This window comes from Portunus trituberculatus, chromosome 7 (assembly GCF_017591435.1).
Source record: "Portunus trituberculatus isolate SZX2019 chromosome 7, ASM1759143v1, whole genome shotgun sequence".
Taxonomy (NCBI): Eukaryota; Metazoa; Arthropoda; class Malacostraca; order Decapoda; family Portunidae; genus Portunus; species Portunus trituberculatus.
In genome coordinates this window covers 6,374,044-6,391,543 of record NC_059261.1, presented here as the reverse complement: position 1 = coordinate 6,391,543, position 17,500 = coordinate 6,374,044, and the positions used below count along the sequence as shown (strand labels likewise).

General features: G+C 38.7%; 1 protein-coding gene and 1 long non-coding RNA gene across 3 annotated transcripts in view; one reads left to right on the top strand and one right to left on the bottom strand.

Annotated features, from left to right (window-relative positions):
- Window positions 1-2,876: 2,876 nt before the first annotated feature.
- LOC123520158 overlaps window positions 2,877-17,500 on the bottom strand; it is a 25,802-nt gene continuing 11,178 nt past the window's right edge. The window contains exons 2-8 of the mRNA XM_045282151.1: window positions 12,189-12,260; window positions 10,878-11,050; window positions 10,440-10,563; window positions 9,612-9,758; window positions 5,737-5,874; window positions 3,475-5,111; window positions 2,877-3,423 (exon numbers count right to left, since the gene is read on the bottom strand). Of these exons, the coding sequence (XP_045138086.1) occupies window positions 4,958-5,111; window positions 5,737-5,874; window positions 9,612-9,758; window positions 10,440-10,563; window positions 10,878-11,050; window positions 12,189-12,259 (807 nt within the window). The 5' untranslated portion in view covers window position 12,260 and the 3' untranslated portion in view covers window positions 2,877-3,423; window positions 3,475-4,957. The remainder of the gene's footprint in view (window positions 3,424-3,474; window positions 5,112-5,736; window positions 5,875-9,611; window positions 9,759-10,439; window positions 10,564-10,877; window positions 11,051-12,188; window positions 12,261-17,500) is intronic.
- Window positions 6,889-17,500, top strand: part of LOC123520165 — a 24,446-nt gene continuing 13,834 nt past the window's right edge. Inside the window, exons 1-3 of one of the 2 annotated variants that reach the window (XR_006679186.1) lie at window positions 6,889-7,080; window positions 9,545-9,766; window positions 10,755-10,918. This is a non-coding gene — a long non-coding RNA (uncharacterized LOC123520165). Of the gene's footprint in view, window positions 7,081-9,544; window positions 9,767-10,754; window positions 10,919-17,500 lie in introns of those variants that run through there. The other variant, XR_006679187.1, reaches the window with a different exon arrangement.

The following is a 17,500-nucleotide window of genomic DNA, read 5'->3' as shown; positions in this document are numbered from 1 at the left end:
GGAAGGGTTCTAAATGTGTCATACTTGTATTTTGGGTATTTTTGTCTTCTTGTCTTCTTTTTCTTCTTTTCTTCTTTTTCTTCTTTTCTTCTTCTTTTTCTACTTCTTTTCAAATGGGAAGGTTTTAAATGTATGTTGTTTGTATTTTTGGTGTATTTTGTCTTCTTTTTCTTCTTCTTTTTCTTCTTTTCTTCTTTTTCTTCTTTTCTTCTTTTCTTCTTCTTTTTCTTCTTCTTTTCAAATGGGAAGGTTTTAAATGTATGTTGTTTGTATTTTTGGTATATTTTGTCTTCTTTTTCTTCTTTTTCTTCTCAAATGGTCCTTATTTTTTTCTTCCTTTCTGTTTGTTAGTGTGTTGTATTTTGAAGGTCTTTAAATGTGTGCTGTTTGTATTTTTGGTATATTTGTCTTCTTTTTTCTTCTTTTCTTCTTTTTCTTCTTTTCTTCTTTTTCTTCTTTTTCTTTTCAACGGGTTTGACTTTTTTCTTTCCTGCTTTTAATGGTTGGTGTTTGTATTTTGTTATATTTGTCTTCTTTTTCTTCTTTTTCTTCTTTTTCTCTTCAATGGTCTTACTTTTTTCTTCTTTCCTATTTAAATGTGTAGAGTTTGTATTTTTCTTCTTTTCTTCTTCTTTTCTTCTTTTTCTTCTTCTTTTCTTCTTTTTCTCTTCAATGGTCTTACTTTTTTTCCTTTCCTGTTTAAATGTGTAGAGTTTGTATTTTTCTAGTTTTTTTCCTTCTTTTTCTTCTTTTCTTCTTTTCTTCTTCTGTCTTCCTTTTCTTCTTTTTCTCTTCAATGGTCTTACTTTTTTTTCTTTCCTGTTTAAATGTGTAGAGTTTGTATTTTCTAGTTTTTCTTCTTTCTTCTTTTTCTTCTTTTCTTCTTTTTTTCAAGTTCTTATTTTTTTCTTTCGTGTTTGTTAGTGTGTTTGTATTTCGTTATATTTATCTTCTTTTTTCTTCTTTCTTTTTTTCTTCCTTTTTTTTCATTTTCTTCTTTTTCTTTTCAACGGGTCTTAATTTTTTCTTCTTTCGTGTCTGTTAGTGTGTTGTATTTGGACGGTTTGAAATGTGTGGTGTTTATATTTCTTCATTTGTCTTCTCCTTTTTCTTTTCTTCTTTCCTCCTTCTTTTGGCTTATTTTGTCTTCTTTTCTTCTTTTTTTCTATTCCTTCCTTTTTCTTCTTTCCTTGCTTTTTTCTTCTTTTGTCTTTTTCCTTCTTCTTTTCTTCTATTCCTTCTTCTTTTTCTTCTTTTTCTTCTTTTCTTCTATTCCTTCCTTTTTCTTCTTTTTCCTTCTTTTCTTCTTCTTTTGTCTTCTTTTCCTTTTCTTCTATTCCTTCCTTTTTTCTTTTCCTTCCTTTTTCTTCTTTTGTCTTCTTTTCCTTTTCTTCTATTCCTTTCTTTTCTTCTTTTTCCTTCCTTTTTCCTTCTTTTGTCTTCTTTTCCTTCCCTTTTCTTTTTTCTTTTTCTTCTTTTTCATCTTTTCTTTTTTCTTTCCTGTTTTGTTTTCTTTTTCTTGATTTTTGCGTTTTTTTTCCTTGTTTTCTTGTTCTTCATTTTCTTTTGTTCTTAATCTTTTTTCTTCTCTTCTTCTTGTTCGTCTTAAGAGAGAGAGAGAGAGAGAAATCCTACCATAACTTAAATAAATGTAAAAAAAAGGATTAAAATTACAAAATACAGGTAAATTGTTTATATATTTTATTTATTTATTTATTTCTACAGTGTCAACATTTCACACACACACAGACAGACAGACAGACAGACAGACAGACACACACACACACAATGCCTTTATAAAGATACATATACATCTACACTTTCATTTTCATTTATTATTATTATTATTATTTCATTTATTATTATTATTGTTGTTGTTGTTCATTAATTTTCTAACATAACATTGTCTCATTATTTGATTGCCGTGTTCAAATCATCATTTTTATTATTTTTATTATTACTATTATTATTATTATCATCAAAACTGCTATTTTTTTCTTAACCATTTCCTGAGTCATCATTTTTATTCATTATTATCACCACCTCATCATCTTACTCATCAAATCACCACCAGTACATCATTATCATTATTATTATTATCAAAACTGCAAATATTTGTTTTACTTATTCATTTCCTGAGTCATCTTTATCCATCATCATCACCTCATCACCACCAGTACATCATTATCATCACTATCAAACTCACTAAAATATCTTTCTTCCTATTCATTATGTGCCTCATCATTACTCATTATTAACACCACTCATCATCATCACTAAAACCTAATAATTTCTTCCCATCCCTTTTCATCATCATCACCATCATTATTCACTATTATTACGACCCTCACTATCATCATTATACCCATTAACATTATTTTTCTTGACTTAATCCTGACACTCTCGATAAATGCAGTCCTAATCTTCGTCATGGTAGGAAGACAGTGATATAACCCTTTCAGTACTTTCCTGTAACCCTTTCAGTACCATGACACATTTCCATACTCATTCTGGTCACCATTTCATTTCACACAGCTTCAAAATCTCACATTGGGATTAAAATAGTGGTGATCTGGGCCCATTAACCTTCACACCTCCATAGACCCTTACTAGTGTCAATAAAATGGTCTAATGGTACACAAAATTCATGGTAGAAATGTTTCCCAGTACTGAAGGGGTTTGAAATAGTGAAGACTGTGGCCATTAATCTTCTGACCTCCATAGACCCTTGCTAATGTCAATAAAATGGTCTAATGGTACACAAAATTAATGGTAGAAATGTTTCCCAGTACTGAAGGGGTTTAGAATAGTGAAGACTGTGGCCATTAATCTTCAGACCTCCATAGACCCTTGCTAGTGTCAATAAAATGGTCTAATGGTACATAAAATTAATGGTAGAAATGTGTCCCAGTACTGAAGGGGTTAAAACAACATATATGCACTAAATTATGTGAAGTCTACAGCCACTACTACAAATATTATCTTATTTTCTATTAATTTTCTTATGTTTCTCTTCGCACATCAAATACATCAATTTTTTACCTTAATACAACAAAATAGAATAGAAATACAATATGTGAATTTTAAAGCTCCTGTTTATCTAATTTTTCTTTTTTTTTTCTTTCTTATTTAATTTCTTTTCATCTTTCATTTCATACACAAATACATTTTTTTTTTCCTCTCTCTCTCTCTCTATAATACAATAAATAAATTAATTCTAAAGCCTTTCTTATCTAACTTCTTTTCTTGATCTTTTTTTTTCCACTAATACAACAAATACATCTTTTCTTTACCCTTAATACAAATAAATACAATAGATAAATGAATTACAATGCCTTTCTTATCTAATTTCTTTTCTTCTTCTTTTTCCCACTAATACAATAAATACACCTCCTTTTTCTTCTCTTAATACAACAAATACACCTTTTCTTCTCCTAATACAATAAATACACCTCCTTTTTCTTCTCTTAATACCTTTTCTTTTCCTAATACAATAAATACACCTCCTTTTTCTTCTCTTAATACAACAAATACACCTTTCTTTTCCTAATACATGAATTCTAAAGGCACCAATGTCTAGTGTCCCTTCACCTTCTTCATTTCACTGTTCCCTTCACTGTTCCCTTCATCTTCTTTTCTTCGCTGACCTAACTTCCTTTTCACCTTCTTTTTCTTCACTATTATCGTCATTTTTTTCTTCAATATTTCCTTTATCTTCTTTTTCTTCACTATTCCCTTCTTCTTTTTCTTCACCATTATCTCCATCTCCCTAACTTCCCTTCATTTTCTTTTCTTCATTTTCCTTTTCTTCATTTTCCATGCACTTCTTCACGTCGCACAACATAAATGAATAAAAACATGAGAGAGAGAAAAGAAATTAATTGTCTTGCTTCAATCTTTCATTCACTCATTTATTCATTCTCTTCTAATCTCATTCATTCTGGAACTTTTAACTATTATCTTATCTATTTATTTACTATTCAACACGCTGGCCTCACACACACACACACACACACACACACACACACACACATCTATTTAACCTTACTTTACTTACTTTACAAACACACACAGCTGGTTAATGAGTTTACTTTTCTGCGTTTTTTCTCAATTTTCCTTCAATATAATCCCTTTTCTCTTAATAATGACACAAAATCCTTCTTTCTTCTTCCATCTAATGCATCAATACCCAAGAAATTTATCCCTTTCATTTGCCTAGCTCTCTCTCGAACCTGTAAGGGAACTGGCAACAAAGTGGGGTCTTTTAGTCTTTTTTTTTATTTTATTTTCAGTCTTCACGTTCCCGTCAGCCAGCTTTTCCCTTCTTTCGTAAACAAAAACACGGTATTTTTTTGCTTTTGTTAGTGACACGATATTTTGAAAGGGGCAAACAGCTGAGTCACTTTCTTTTGTCCTTCTTGTTATAATGCCCTAAATACTGCCATTACCCACAATTCTCTCTCTCTCTCTCTCTCTCTCTCTCTCTCTCTCTCACTTAAACTCATTCACTAGGAAGCTTTCAACACACTTAGCATCATTTCTGGGTCATATTTTTCCTCCTACATTATTTTAACACTTTTAGATTCAATTCCTGCTCTCATCACTACTTTTTAGACAGTTTTACCTTCAGTGGGTCCTTTTTAATGCCTTTTTTGTTGCCCTGACGTTATAAATCCCTTCTTATGCGATAAATAAATAGAGATACATTCATACTAGGCTGGCACACACACATACACGCACACACGCACCAGCTGGACAGAATCAAAATAAATACTACTAACGTTTTACATACAAACATACACACGTAGAAATCACCAACGTACTAACACCAGCAGAATCTCAAATCTTAAGTCATCTGCCGCATCACCCAACATTTAGCTTAGCAGTGACAGAAGCGCACCAAGGTCAGGTCAGCGGGAGGGCAGGATGGTAAGGTCACGTCAGGTAGTATGGTCATTCAACTACGCTGACGGACACATCTCTTTCTCTGTTTTTTCGTTGTTTTCTTGGTGGTAGTCTGGTCTTCCTTCTTCATGTCCTTGTGGTTCCAGGTTCTCTCTCCTTCTTCACTCTCTGTCCCGCTGTAGTGGTCCATATTCTCCTCTGTGTGTCTGTGGAAGTATAATAATGAATAGGTGTCTTACTGGTGACCTTTGCTGTAAATAACTTTCTAAACCCCTTCAGTACTGGGACGCATCTTTACCACAAGCTTTGTGTACCATTAAAGATTTCATTTGCATTAGGAAGGGTCTATGGAGGTCAGAAGATTAATGGCCACAGTCTTCACGTGAGTTTCTGAAGCTGTATCAATATCAAATAGTCACCAGAATGAATGTGAAGTGTGATTAGACTATTTTGTTGGCATTAGGAAGGGTCTATGGAGGTCAGAAGATTAATGGCCACAGTCTTCACTATGTGTCCTGGTACCAAAGGGGTTAAACTTATTCTCTCTCTCTCTCTCTCTCTCTCTGATTCTATAGTTAACAATACACCCACAGAAAGACCCACACAGCAAGACATCACAGCACACACTACCCCACACTCCACCACAGCGCTACACCCACCTACAGAAAGGATCCCCACAGCAAGGCACCATAGCACACTCTAACCCACACTCCACCACACCACCACAGCATGAACACACCACCACACCACACAAGAGCCCACACGTCACCACATCACCACAGCACACGAGCCCACACACCACCACAGCACCACATAGGTCACCACACGTACTTGAGAGGCTGTGGTGCGGTGAAGAGGGACTGGGGGCAGGTGAGGTGGTAGGCTGAGCAGTCACCAGTGGAGCGGCCTGCACGTTCTGCCTTCAAGTAGTCACCAAGTCTCTTCTCGGCGTGTGGTGCGCGGCTCACACTGTAGGGAAAGATAGTGGTGAAAATAGTGCTGGTAGGAACATGAACAATACAGAAATAATAGCTAGTGCTTTAAATGTCACAAATATTACACCTCTTAACCCTTTCAGTACAGGAACGCATTTTTATCATGAATTTTGTGTGATTAGATCCTTTTATTGACATTGGGAAGGGTCTATGGAGGGCAGAAGATTAATAGGTGAAAAGAAATTAATTATCTACTCCTCTCTTTCATTAATTCATTCTTTTTTCTTCTGTTTTGTTGATTTTAACTTAATTTTCATCCCTCCTGATAATATTAGATGTTTTTGTTGTTGTTGTTGTTGTTGAATTAGTATGCATTTAGGCCTGTGTGTATCTTAGGAACCTAGGTCTAATTATTTATATCACACATAGGCCGGATCTTGTAATACTGGCAATTGTGAAGACCAAAATGTCAAAAAAAAAAAACACCTTTATCGGCGCCAGAGAGAGAGAGAGAGAGAGAGAGTGGTGAAGACAGGCAGTTAGACAGTTCAATGAGAGGATAGACAGCTGATAAGACAATTTTCTATCCTGTTATCTCATCTCTTCACTGATTTCCTCTATTGTGTCTGATTCTTCTCGCTTCTGTTGTGGCATTGTGGCTAAGATTAAACCATTATTATATTTGTGCTGATTCGGGGTAATTAATCTCTCTCTCTCTCTCTACTAAAACGGTCCTCCTCTTCTTCCTCCTTCTCCTCCTCTCCCTCCCCATCAGTTTCCTTCATTGTTTACAGAATATTGCTCCTATCACCTCCTCTCTGCGCCGCTAAGTCTTCTTCGTGTTGTTGGTGTACAAGTGGATAGATAGATAGATAGATAGATAGATACATTGAGTGACGATGATAATGATTTATATTTTAGTTTGACATGTTTACGTCTTGTATTTAATTTTGTTTTGATGTGTGGCGCAATGTTGTTAGGGAAGTGAGAACTAGTGCATTGTGGGTTGCCCTGCCTCGTCGCGCGCAGCCAGCCGAGGAGGTGGCGCTAGTTTGAGAGACAGGGTGATGGTGGGCGGCAGTGGGCGGCTGGTGCTTTATTTTACATGGATTTACGCTGATCAGGATGGTGACACGGTCCTCTGTTGGGTGTTGCCTGTGTGTGTTCTGGTGCAAGCTTGGTGCCTGGCAGGGAGGGCCAGGAGCTGCTGCTACTGACGGCCAGCAACACTGTAACATTGGTAGGTGACCAACCCTCCCTCCCACACAACACTTGTCCAGCCAGGGGAGTTTGTACTGTGTGATGTGGTGATGGGCGGTGTGTGTGATAGTGTTGCTCATTGTGATAATTCCCTGTCGCCCACAACAAGGAGGGTCAAGTGCTAGTGTTGAGGTGGAGACCGCCACCACCACCACCATTCTGCCTCACTTAAGCCTTCACCACACCGACACCCGCCAGTGACAGTTGTAGCTAAACATGTGATAGCCAAGCACAGTCATGTGGCCCCATTTAGTGACACCAGTGGCAGGAAAACAGTGCTAAGTGTGCCAAATATTAGCCAAACACAGACGGCAGACGACAGCAGGGCAAGCCCCGCCCACTTGATGACGTCACACCCCTCGGCGGGCGGGCGGTGAGGCTGGTGAAGGTTGGTAAATTTACGCTCGTAACGGAACTCATTTTAAAATCGACTTATAGAAAAAACGAAGCCAGACTCGAATGCTTGATATTTTATGAATTAATAGATACTTTAATTAATATCCACAAAATCAAAACACCTCCAGCCTGACTAGTTTGAAATAAATGTGTAAGTTGATTATAATTAAAATATAAAAACATTTCCACTTATAACACTGCCAAAACGTCCAGCCAGTTCGACTTTATCTTGCCTTCGAAAAATATTAGACAATATAAACTCCCTTCCCAGGCGTCTAACTGTTAGCTAGAACCAGAAGTGAACGAATGAATAGATAAATATGTAAAAAAACATTAAAATCTAAACTCATTCAAAACTCTTGTTAAGTCCAGCCATTTTCACTTTGTGAGCATTTCAACACACTCTACAGAGTCTGAGGTGTCTTTTGAGGCATTCTACAACGAGGCAGACCGTGACCCACAAACGTAAACAATTAAAAAGAAAATATAAAATATACTTTTAACAGGACTAAACACCATTTCAAAGTCCACATATTTGACTCAATGGCTTGATTTCACACTTAAAGAGGACAGGCGATTATTGACACCATAAAGGCCCACTTAGACCTCGAAATAAAAAAGCTCAAAATGCGGAGATGGAAATTTTGACCGTTGAAAAGACTCAAGCTTACTTCACAAAACACCACCAGACACCACATATTTACCAAACAGAGTCGCTGGGCACACTTCAAAGGCAAGGGAATATTTTTAGAAACCCAAAAATCTGAGCACAGACCGAGAAATGTGGTTGGGAAAATATATGAAAAGTATTTGAACCAGCGGGGTGAGGGGGGTGTCCTGGGGCGGGGTGAAGCCAACCGCACTCGTCTCAATTATCATTTTATCACCCCAAAGCAAGACAATGGTGGATGAAAGTGAACGCAGTGAAGTGTTTCTATTCCAATACGTTCAGAAAGGGTCAAGTTTTCAGCTGTGGTAATGAAACAACGGTGTGGAAAGTGTTTATGTGTGAGTGACGTCATCAAAGCAACACCCTCCCGCCCCGCCCGCCCCCAGTGTGTCTCCTCGTCAATATATATCGTCCTTAGCATCGTTCCTGGGTGTAACAAGCTCACTAATGGGCTGATGTGTGCGTAGATAAGCGGCAGTTGGTGGACAGTGTGTGTTTTGAGTGTCTGTGTGTGTGTGTGTGTGTGTGTGTGGCGTGAAGTGGGGGAGCGAGGGGTGGGCCTTGTCTGTCATCGCTCCCTTCTTTTGTTGTCGTTGTTGTTGTTGCTGGTATTGTTGTTATTATTACGTTATTTGCAGGGTAGATAGGAGGAGGAGGAGGAGGAGGAGGAGTGAGAAAATAAGAGAAATGGAGGAGATGGTGGTGGCGGTGGTGAAACTATGGTGAGAGACAGTTTACTCTAGTTTCCCCTTTCAGTTCTTCGTTTTCTATGTCGTCGACGTTTCATGTGTCTGTTTCCACCAAGAACTCTCTCTCTCTCTCTCTCTCTCTCTCTCTCTCTCTCTCTCTCTCTCTCTCTCTCTCTTTCAATTATATTTTTTTCTTTTCCTTTCTTCGTTATTATCTCATTAGTATTCCTTCTTTCTCTTTCTCTCACTTCTTTCTTTCCTCCTTCCCTCCTACCTTAAGTCTCTATTCTCTCACTCGATCCTTCCTCTTTTTCTCTCTCCTCCTCCTTCCTTCCTTCCTCCCTTCCTTTCATTCAATACTCCAGGAAAGGCCAAAATATTACCTCTCTATATACAAACAATCTTCTCTGTTTACCTTCTCTTAAACAATGCAAAGATCAAACAACCTAACCTTTCCACGCACTTAAACAACCAATCTTAAACTGGACACTGCTGGGAAGACTTAAAATACTGCTTCTCTCAATTTAAGGGGAGTTTGTAGAGTAGCAAACCTCATTACTTTTCTATACAGCTCCCTAAGTCACCCTAGCTCTCCTTCTCGTGTGTGTGTGTGTGGGTTGGTGGGTGTGTGTGTATGAGCGCTGACCTGGAGATTAATTTACTTCACTATCTTTCTATATCCACTACAGGTTGCCTCAGCTCTCCTCCTGCAGTGTGTGTGTGTGTGTGTGTGTGTGTGTGTGTGTGTGTGCTCACCTGAAGAAGAGCTCCAGCATCTCCCCAACGAAGCCATGGTTAACGAGAGGAGTCTGGAACATTTCACAGATGGCGCGAAGGAGACACGCTTGGCCGTCCAGACCCAGGTTGTGCAGTGAATCCTCGACAACCTGGTACATCATCTCTCTGCAAAGGTCAGTGCAAGGTCAGGGGGAAATATTGAGTACTATTAGATACGCACTTGTTCCTTTCCTTCGGCTGACTCTTTGACCTGTAAGGGGACTGGCAATCAAGTAGAGCCTTTTATATATACTGTATATATATTTTTTTGTTGTTCTTAACCAATTTCTATTCTTACATTAAAAAGAATATTTAAAACGCCATTCCTTCCCAAACACGTACCTACAAAACTAGGGACATTCCTGTTAGTTGTACGTGTTTGTAGTCAGTTAGGTCAGGCAAGGTCAAGTAAGGTCGGGCAAGTGTAGTATCCTCTTTTTAGTTATATGTTTTTCAGGAGGTCAAAATGAGGTCAGGCAAGTTTCAAATTACTCTCTTGTTAGTTATGTGTGTTTATGGAGGTCAAATTGAGGTCAGGCAAGGTCAGGTAAGTTTAAAATTACTCTTTTGTTAGTTATATGTGTTTGTGGAGGCCAAAATTAGATCAGGTAAGGTCAGGCAAGCTTAAAATATCACTCTTGTTAGTGATGAATGTGTGGAGGTCAGGAAAGGCCAAATAAGGTCAGAAAAGGTCAAGCAAGTTTAGAATTACCCTTTTGTTAGTTATGAGTGTTTGTGGAGGTCAAAGTTAAGTCAGGTAAGATCAGGCAAGGTCAGGTAAGGTCAATCAGAGGTCAAGTCACTCACCTGTCACCTCCAGCCCAGTTAATGCCAGGAAGGTCAGCGTCCCTTTTCTTCCTGGCAAATAAGAAGTCAGGGAAGATGCCAAAGGGATTTTCTGGGGAGGTCAGGCCGAGGTCATCAAAGGACACTGTGCGGGAAGGTCATGCCAGGTCAGGTCAGGTCAGGTCACGTGTCAGGGCTGGTCAGGTCACGTGTTAGGCACAGTAGGTCACGTGGTTTTGTTTTGACCTTGTTTGTGACTTGTTTTGTTTTGATTTTTTTACTCTCTCTCTCTCTCTCTCTCTCTCTCTCTCTCTCTCTCTCTCTCTCTCTCTTTAGCATTTCCCAGCATTAAAACGAGACGCGAAACAGAAAATGGAACATCGAAAAGGCAAACTAAACTATTTCAAAACACACTGAAGAAAACGAGCCACGGAGAGAGACAGACAGACGGACACATACCTTTGAAGGGCACGGAGATGGTGAGGGAGGAGCCGTAGCCTGTGGGGAGGTTCCTGCCGAAGGGGAGGCTGAGTGTTGGGGTGACGAGCATGACAGTGGCGGGCGGGAAGGCGAAGCGGCGGTCAGATGTGAACATAATCAAGCGCTTTTGTCGAGATTGTGGCTTGTTGGTGCTGGAAACGTGGAGATTGAGTGTTAGAGGTGGAATTGGCAGTAAATTGGCCAAGATCAAGATTAGAAAACATGATTATTGCGTGGAATTGACATTGAATTATTAAAGATCAAGATTAGGAAGGCAAAGAAAAGGGAGATTGAGTGTTAGAGGTGGAATTGGCAGTAAATTGGCCAAGATCAAGGTTAGAAAACATGATTATTGCGTGGAAATGACGTTAAATTACTAAAGATCAAGATTACGAAGGTAAAGAAAACATGATTCTTGTGTTTTAAAAGTGAATTAGATGTTAAATAATAAAGATCAGGATTAAAAAGGTGAGAAAAACATGATTCTTGCTTTTTAAAGGTGAAATGGACGTTAAATAATAAAGATCAGGATTAGGAACATGATTATTGCATTTTAAGACATGAAATAAGCGTTAAATTGTAATGATAAGGATTAGAAAAGTGAGAAAAACATGGTTCTTGAGTGCTTGAGATGATATGGAGTAAAGAAAACATGATTATTACGTTTTTAAGGTGAATTATACGTTAAATTAGTGAAGATCAAGATTAGAAAGGTGAGAAAAACATGATGATTACGTTATAAGGTAATTAGACGTTAAATTGTAAAGATCAAGATTAGAAAACATGATTCTTGTGTTTTAAAAGGTGAATTAGGCTTTAGATTGGTAAAGATCAGGATTATAAAGATGAGGGGAACTATGAATAACAATCTCCCCTCGTCTGTTGTGCTAGAGAGGTAAATAATATCTTAGTTTATTCATTTCTTTATTTTTATTTCATTTATCTATCTATTCATTTATTTTTGGTGTAAGAGGGGAAACTGACCCAAAACAACATAAAAACGACAAAAAAATATATAGATACCCACTAAGTTGCCAGTCCCCGTGCAGGTTCGAGAGAGTGGGCCATTTAAGGAATAAATGTCTTGAAATCTCCCTCTTAAATGATGTCAAGTCGTAGGAAGAGAAAGAGAGAGAGAGAGAGAGAGAGAAGACATGAGGAAGGATAAAGACAGAAGAAAGAATAAAGAAACAGAGGAAAGATAAAGGGAGATACATTAAGAGAGAGAGAGAGAGAGAGAGAGAGAGAGAGTTGATATAATGAATGATAATACGAGAAACACAGTATTACCAGTTGTTTGCCGCGCTGCAGTTTGCCGACAGTGTTGCCAGAACCATGAAGTAGAGGAACACCTTCGCCATGCTGGAATGTAAACAAACAAATAAATAAACAAATAAATAAATAAATAAATAAAGGAAAAGTTATTTGTATTAAAATGAAGAAAAATAACCAATAAAAAATAAATAAATCTGTTAAAATAGTCTTGAGTCTTACTAAGAGAGAGAGAGAGAGAGAGTTAAGACACCTATGCATTCCTCTCACACACTTGACAAGGGTTCACATTCTCTCTCTCTCTCTCTCTCTCTCTCTCTCTCTCTCTCTCTCTCTCTCTCTCTCTCTCTCTCTCTCTCTCTCTTTTGACTTACTTCACCTGGAAAACTCTTGTATCACTGAGAGAGAGAGAGAGAGAGAGAGTTTATTTGGTGACGTTCCCCAAACAGAACTGTCATAAATACATATTTTATTGACTGACTCTCTCTCTCTCTCTCTCTCTCTCTCTCTCTCTCTCTCTCTCTCTCTCTCTCTCTCTCTCTCTCTCATGTGACTCAGCATACTTCTGATCCTGTCCAGAGAGGAGATGGAGGAGGAGGAGGAGAAAGGGGAGATGAGAGAGAGAGAGAGAGAGAGAGAGAGAAGATGGAAGTGTGGGGAATTCCGAAGACACGGAGGAGGAGGAGGAGGAGGAGGAGGAGGAGGACACAAGAGAGACATAGATACACAAGAAGAGGAGGAGGAAGATACGAAAGAGATAGACAAGAGGAGGAGGAGGAGGAGGAGGAGAGAGAGAGGAGGAGGGGAGGAGGAGGAGGAGGAGGAGGATGTACGAATAAAACAGATACAACAACAACAACAACAACAACAGAGAAAGAGAAGGAGGAGGAGGAGGAGGAAGAAGAAGAAGAATTTAAGAAGAACAAGTTGAGAAACAAAAACAGGAATATGAAGAAGAAAACGAAGAAGAAGAGGAGGAATAGGAAGAGGAAGAGGAGGAGGAGGAGGAGGAGGAGGAGAAAAAAAAATAAACAAAAACAAACTTAAAGAAAAAAACAGAATATTTATGACTTGTAACGAGATTGAATAAGAAAAAAGATTAGTTATGTTAAGTGGGTCACCTGTGTGTGTGTGTGTGTGTGTGTGTGTGTGTGTGTGTGTGTGTGTGTGTGTGTGTGTGTGAGATTCTTGTATGATTCACTTATTAATATTTTTGTCACATAAAGCACATAGAAAGAGAGAGAGAGAGAGAGAGCTACACGTATTGAATCTTTAATACTAACACCTGCAATACCTCTCTCTCTCTCTCTCTCTCTCTCTCTCTCTCTCTCTCTCTCTCTCTCTCTCTCTCTCTCTAACCCCTATATATTCCTTCTATCTTTATTACATCACTCACTTTGATAACCTTTGTAAGCTTCTCTTAAAATAAACCTGATATCTGGCTAATCTTTGTATAGGTGGCGTGAGGAAGGCGGGATCTGGCACTGGTCTGGCTGGCACTCTGGCACTGGCTGGGGGCGATAAGGAGGTGTGGCACTCATTCAACTCAAAATTTCGGCTTCATGTGTAAGATTTCTCTGGAGTGACTGACTGACTGACTGACTGACTGACTGACTGACTGACTGACTGACTGGCTCTATAGTGCTCTCTTATCCCGGGATAATCTGAACGCCTCTTGAACCAGACACAGTGTTTAACCCCTTCAGTAGCATGACGTGTTTCCATATTCATTGTGGTGACTATTTGGTGATTTTCCACAGCTTCAGAAACTCATGTGGGGGGTTAAAATAGTGAAGACTGTGGCCATTAATCTTCTGACCTCCATAGACCCTTCCTAATGTCAATAAAATGGTCTAATGGTACACAAATCTCAAGGTAAAAATGTGTCCCAGTACTGAAGGGGTTAAAATAATGAAGACTGTGGCCATTAATCTTCTGACCTCCATAGACCCTTCCTAATGTCAATAAAAATGGTCTAATGGTACACAAAACTCAAGATAAAAATGCGTCCCAGTACTGAAGGGGTTAAAAGAAGTTAATAGTGTTTGAGTGAAGTTGAGGTTTGTTAGCAAGTAAGTCTAGTGGCTGAGGTGAATATAATGTTATACCAGCGAGTTAGAGGCAGTTTAGAGGCAGTTAAGAGTCATCCTCCCTCTTAAAAGTATGACAATTAGACCCTTCCTTATTCCTCCTCGGTCTCTCTCTCTTCCCTTACACACATACACACGCACACGCACACACACAGACACACACACAGAGCTTACCAAACAGGTCTCACCAAGTCAAGGCCACTGACCTTTATGTAAACAAACTTGTACATGTCTCCCTTACTTCATACCCTCGTCCTTCCTTCCTTCCTTCCTTCCTTCCTTCCTTCCTTCCTTCCTTCCTTCCTTCCTTCTATCTCTTTCTCTCCTTCTCCTTCATTCTTCTACTGTCTTTTTCTTGTCTCTAATTCATTCTTTTTCTTTTTTTTTTTCACTTCATTCATTCATTCATTTTTTTCATTTGTCGTTTCATTCATCTCTCTTTCTTATTCTGTTTCTTTCTTTCTTTCTTTTTATTTTTTGTTTATTTACTTGATTATTTGTATTGTTTCTTTTTTTTTTCCTTCTTTTCTTCTTCTCTCCCTTCCTTCATTCATTCATTCCCTGTTTTCCTTCCTTCTTTCCTTCTTTCATTTCTTTTTCTCCTCTCTTCTTTCCTTCTTTCATTCCTTTTTCTCCTCTCTTCCTTTCCACCCCTTCCCTTCCTCCCTTCTTCCATCCTTCCATCCTTCCTTCCTTCCTTCCTTCCTTCCTTCCTTCCTTCCTTCCATCCTTTCTCCTCCTCTCTCTCTTCCTCTTCCTTCATTTTTCTCTCCCTCACTGTATGTCTATTCTTGTTCGTTAACACACACACACACACACACACACACACACACACACACACACACACACACACACACACACACACACACCTGCCGGGAGAAATAGACACCAATTTTCTGCCAGGTAAGGACGGCAGGTAAGAACACACACACACACACACACACACACACACACACACACACACACACACAGACACACACACAGACCGGTTTTAACTCCTGACGAAGACTAGTAACCCAAATATCAAGCGTCGTCTGCCTCGGCTACCTGTCATTAAGAGTCCCACACCTGTTCACCTCCTCCACACCTGTTCTAATCCTTTATTTTTCACCTGTGGCTCTCTATTTCTCTTTTCTTTCAGTTTTCCCAATTTTTTTTCTGTTTTCTTCTGTATTAAGCTTTTTTCTTTCATTTCTTTCTTTTCTTTCAATTTTCTCACACACCTGTTAACCCTTTCACACCTGTTCTAACCCTTTCCACACCTGTTCTAACCCTTTATTATTTTTTTTTCTTTTTTTTCATTTTTCCGTTTTCTTTTTCTGTTTTAATCTTCCTTCCTTCATTCCTTCTTTCATTTCTTTTTCTTTCATTCCCTGTACTTATTGTTTGTTTTTTTTCTTCTTCCCCGCCCGCGCCACCCACGCCCTCCAATCAACGCCGCCCATCCTACTAGTAACATGACCTAACGTAAGCTTCCTTCATTCTATCTTTTTCTTTCATTTCTTTCACTCATATAGGATTTCTTTCTCCTTTTTTTTCTTCTCTTTCTTCTCTTCCTCTTCCTTCTCTTCCTCTTCCTTCATTCCCTCTCTTCCTTCCTTCTTCTTTCATTCCTTCTTTCAATTATTGCTTCTTTTCCTTCCTTTCCTCTCTTTCTTCTTCTTTTCTTTCTTACTTCTTTCTATCCTTCATTCCTTCTCTTCCTTCTTTCTTTCCTTCTTCCTTCCTTCCCTCCCTCCCCTCTTCTCTTCTTCTCTTCCTTCTTTTCATCCTTCTTTCTCTCTCTTCCTTCCTTCTTTTCTTTCATTTCTTCCTCTCCTCCCTTCCCTCCCTCTCTTCTCTTCTTCTCTCCCTTCCTCTCTCCTTTCTTTCTATTCTTCATTCCTTCTCTTCCTTCTTTCTTTCCTTCCTTCCTTCCTTCCTTCCTTCTTCTCTCTTCTCTTATCCCATTTTTATTCATCTGTGTCTGTTTCTCCTTTTCTCTTCTTTTTTTTTTTTTTTTTTTTTTTTTTTTTTTTTTTTTTTTTTTTTTTTTTTTTTTTTCTTCCATTTTCTTTTATTTATGTGTTTTTTTCGTTTTCTTTTCACTTTTCCTCCTGTCTCTCTCTCTCTCTCTCTCTCTCTCTCTCTCTCTCTCTCTCTCTCTCTCTCTCTCTCTCTCTCTCTCTCTCTCTCTCTCTCTCATTCACACAGATCGTTCCCTTTGTTATTCTGTTTAGTATTACGCACGCACTCTCTCTCTCTCTCTCTCTCTCTCTCTCTCTCTCTCTCTCTCTCTCTCTCTCTCTCTCTAGTTGGTATTAAACATGCAGTTATTCACACACACACACACACACACACACACACACACACACACACACACACACACACACACACACACCCCAGGGTAACTCGCCTAAACTCCTAATAACTAACCCATTGGCCATTAAGGTAAGGTGTAATTAGCATTTTACCTGTTGGGCTGGTGGCTCCGTTAATTTAGTACAGGTAGAGTGAGATTTACGTAGCGATGGGGACGGAGATAGAGGAGACTTGGAAATACGATACCATTATTAACCCCCTTCAGTACCGGGACGTGTTTCCATATTCATTCCCGTGACTATTTGGTGGTTCTATACAGCTTCAGAAACTCATGTGGGGTTAAAATAGTGAAGACTGTGGCCATTAATCTTCTGACCTCCATAGACCCTTCCTAATGTCAATAAAATGGTCTAATCACACTCCATATTAATCCTGGTGACTATTTGGTGGTTCTATACAGCTTCAGAAACTCATGTGGGGGATTAAAATAGTGAAGACTGTGGCCATTAATCTTCTGACCTCCATACACCCTTCCTAATGTCAATAAAATGGTTTAATGGTATACAAGTCTCAAGGTAAAAATGTGTCCCAGTACTGAAGGGGTTAATCTTGTGACCTCCATACACCCTTCCTAATGTAAATAAAATGGTTTAATGGTATACAAGTCTCAAGGTAAAAATGTGTCCCAGTACTGAAGGGGTTAATCTTGTGACCTCCATAGACCCTTCCTAATGTCAATAAAATGGTCTAATTGTACACAAATCTCAAGGTAAAAATGTGTCCCAGTACTGAAGGGGTTAAAAGACATGAATGGTCAAACTGGAATAAGACCGAGAGTAACTAATATGACCGGAATGCGTTTCGATTCCTTATCTGATGAATGTTTATGGTATCAGCGCGTCGAAATGGTGTTTGGAATGCTTAAAATGGTGTTTGGCT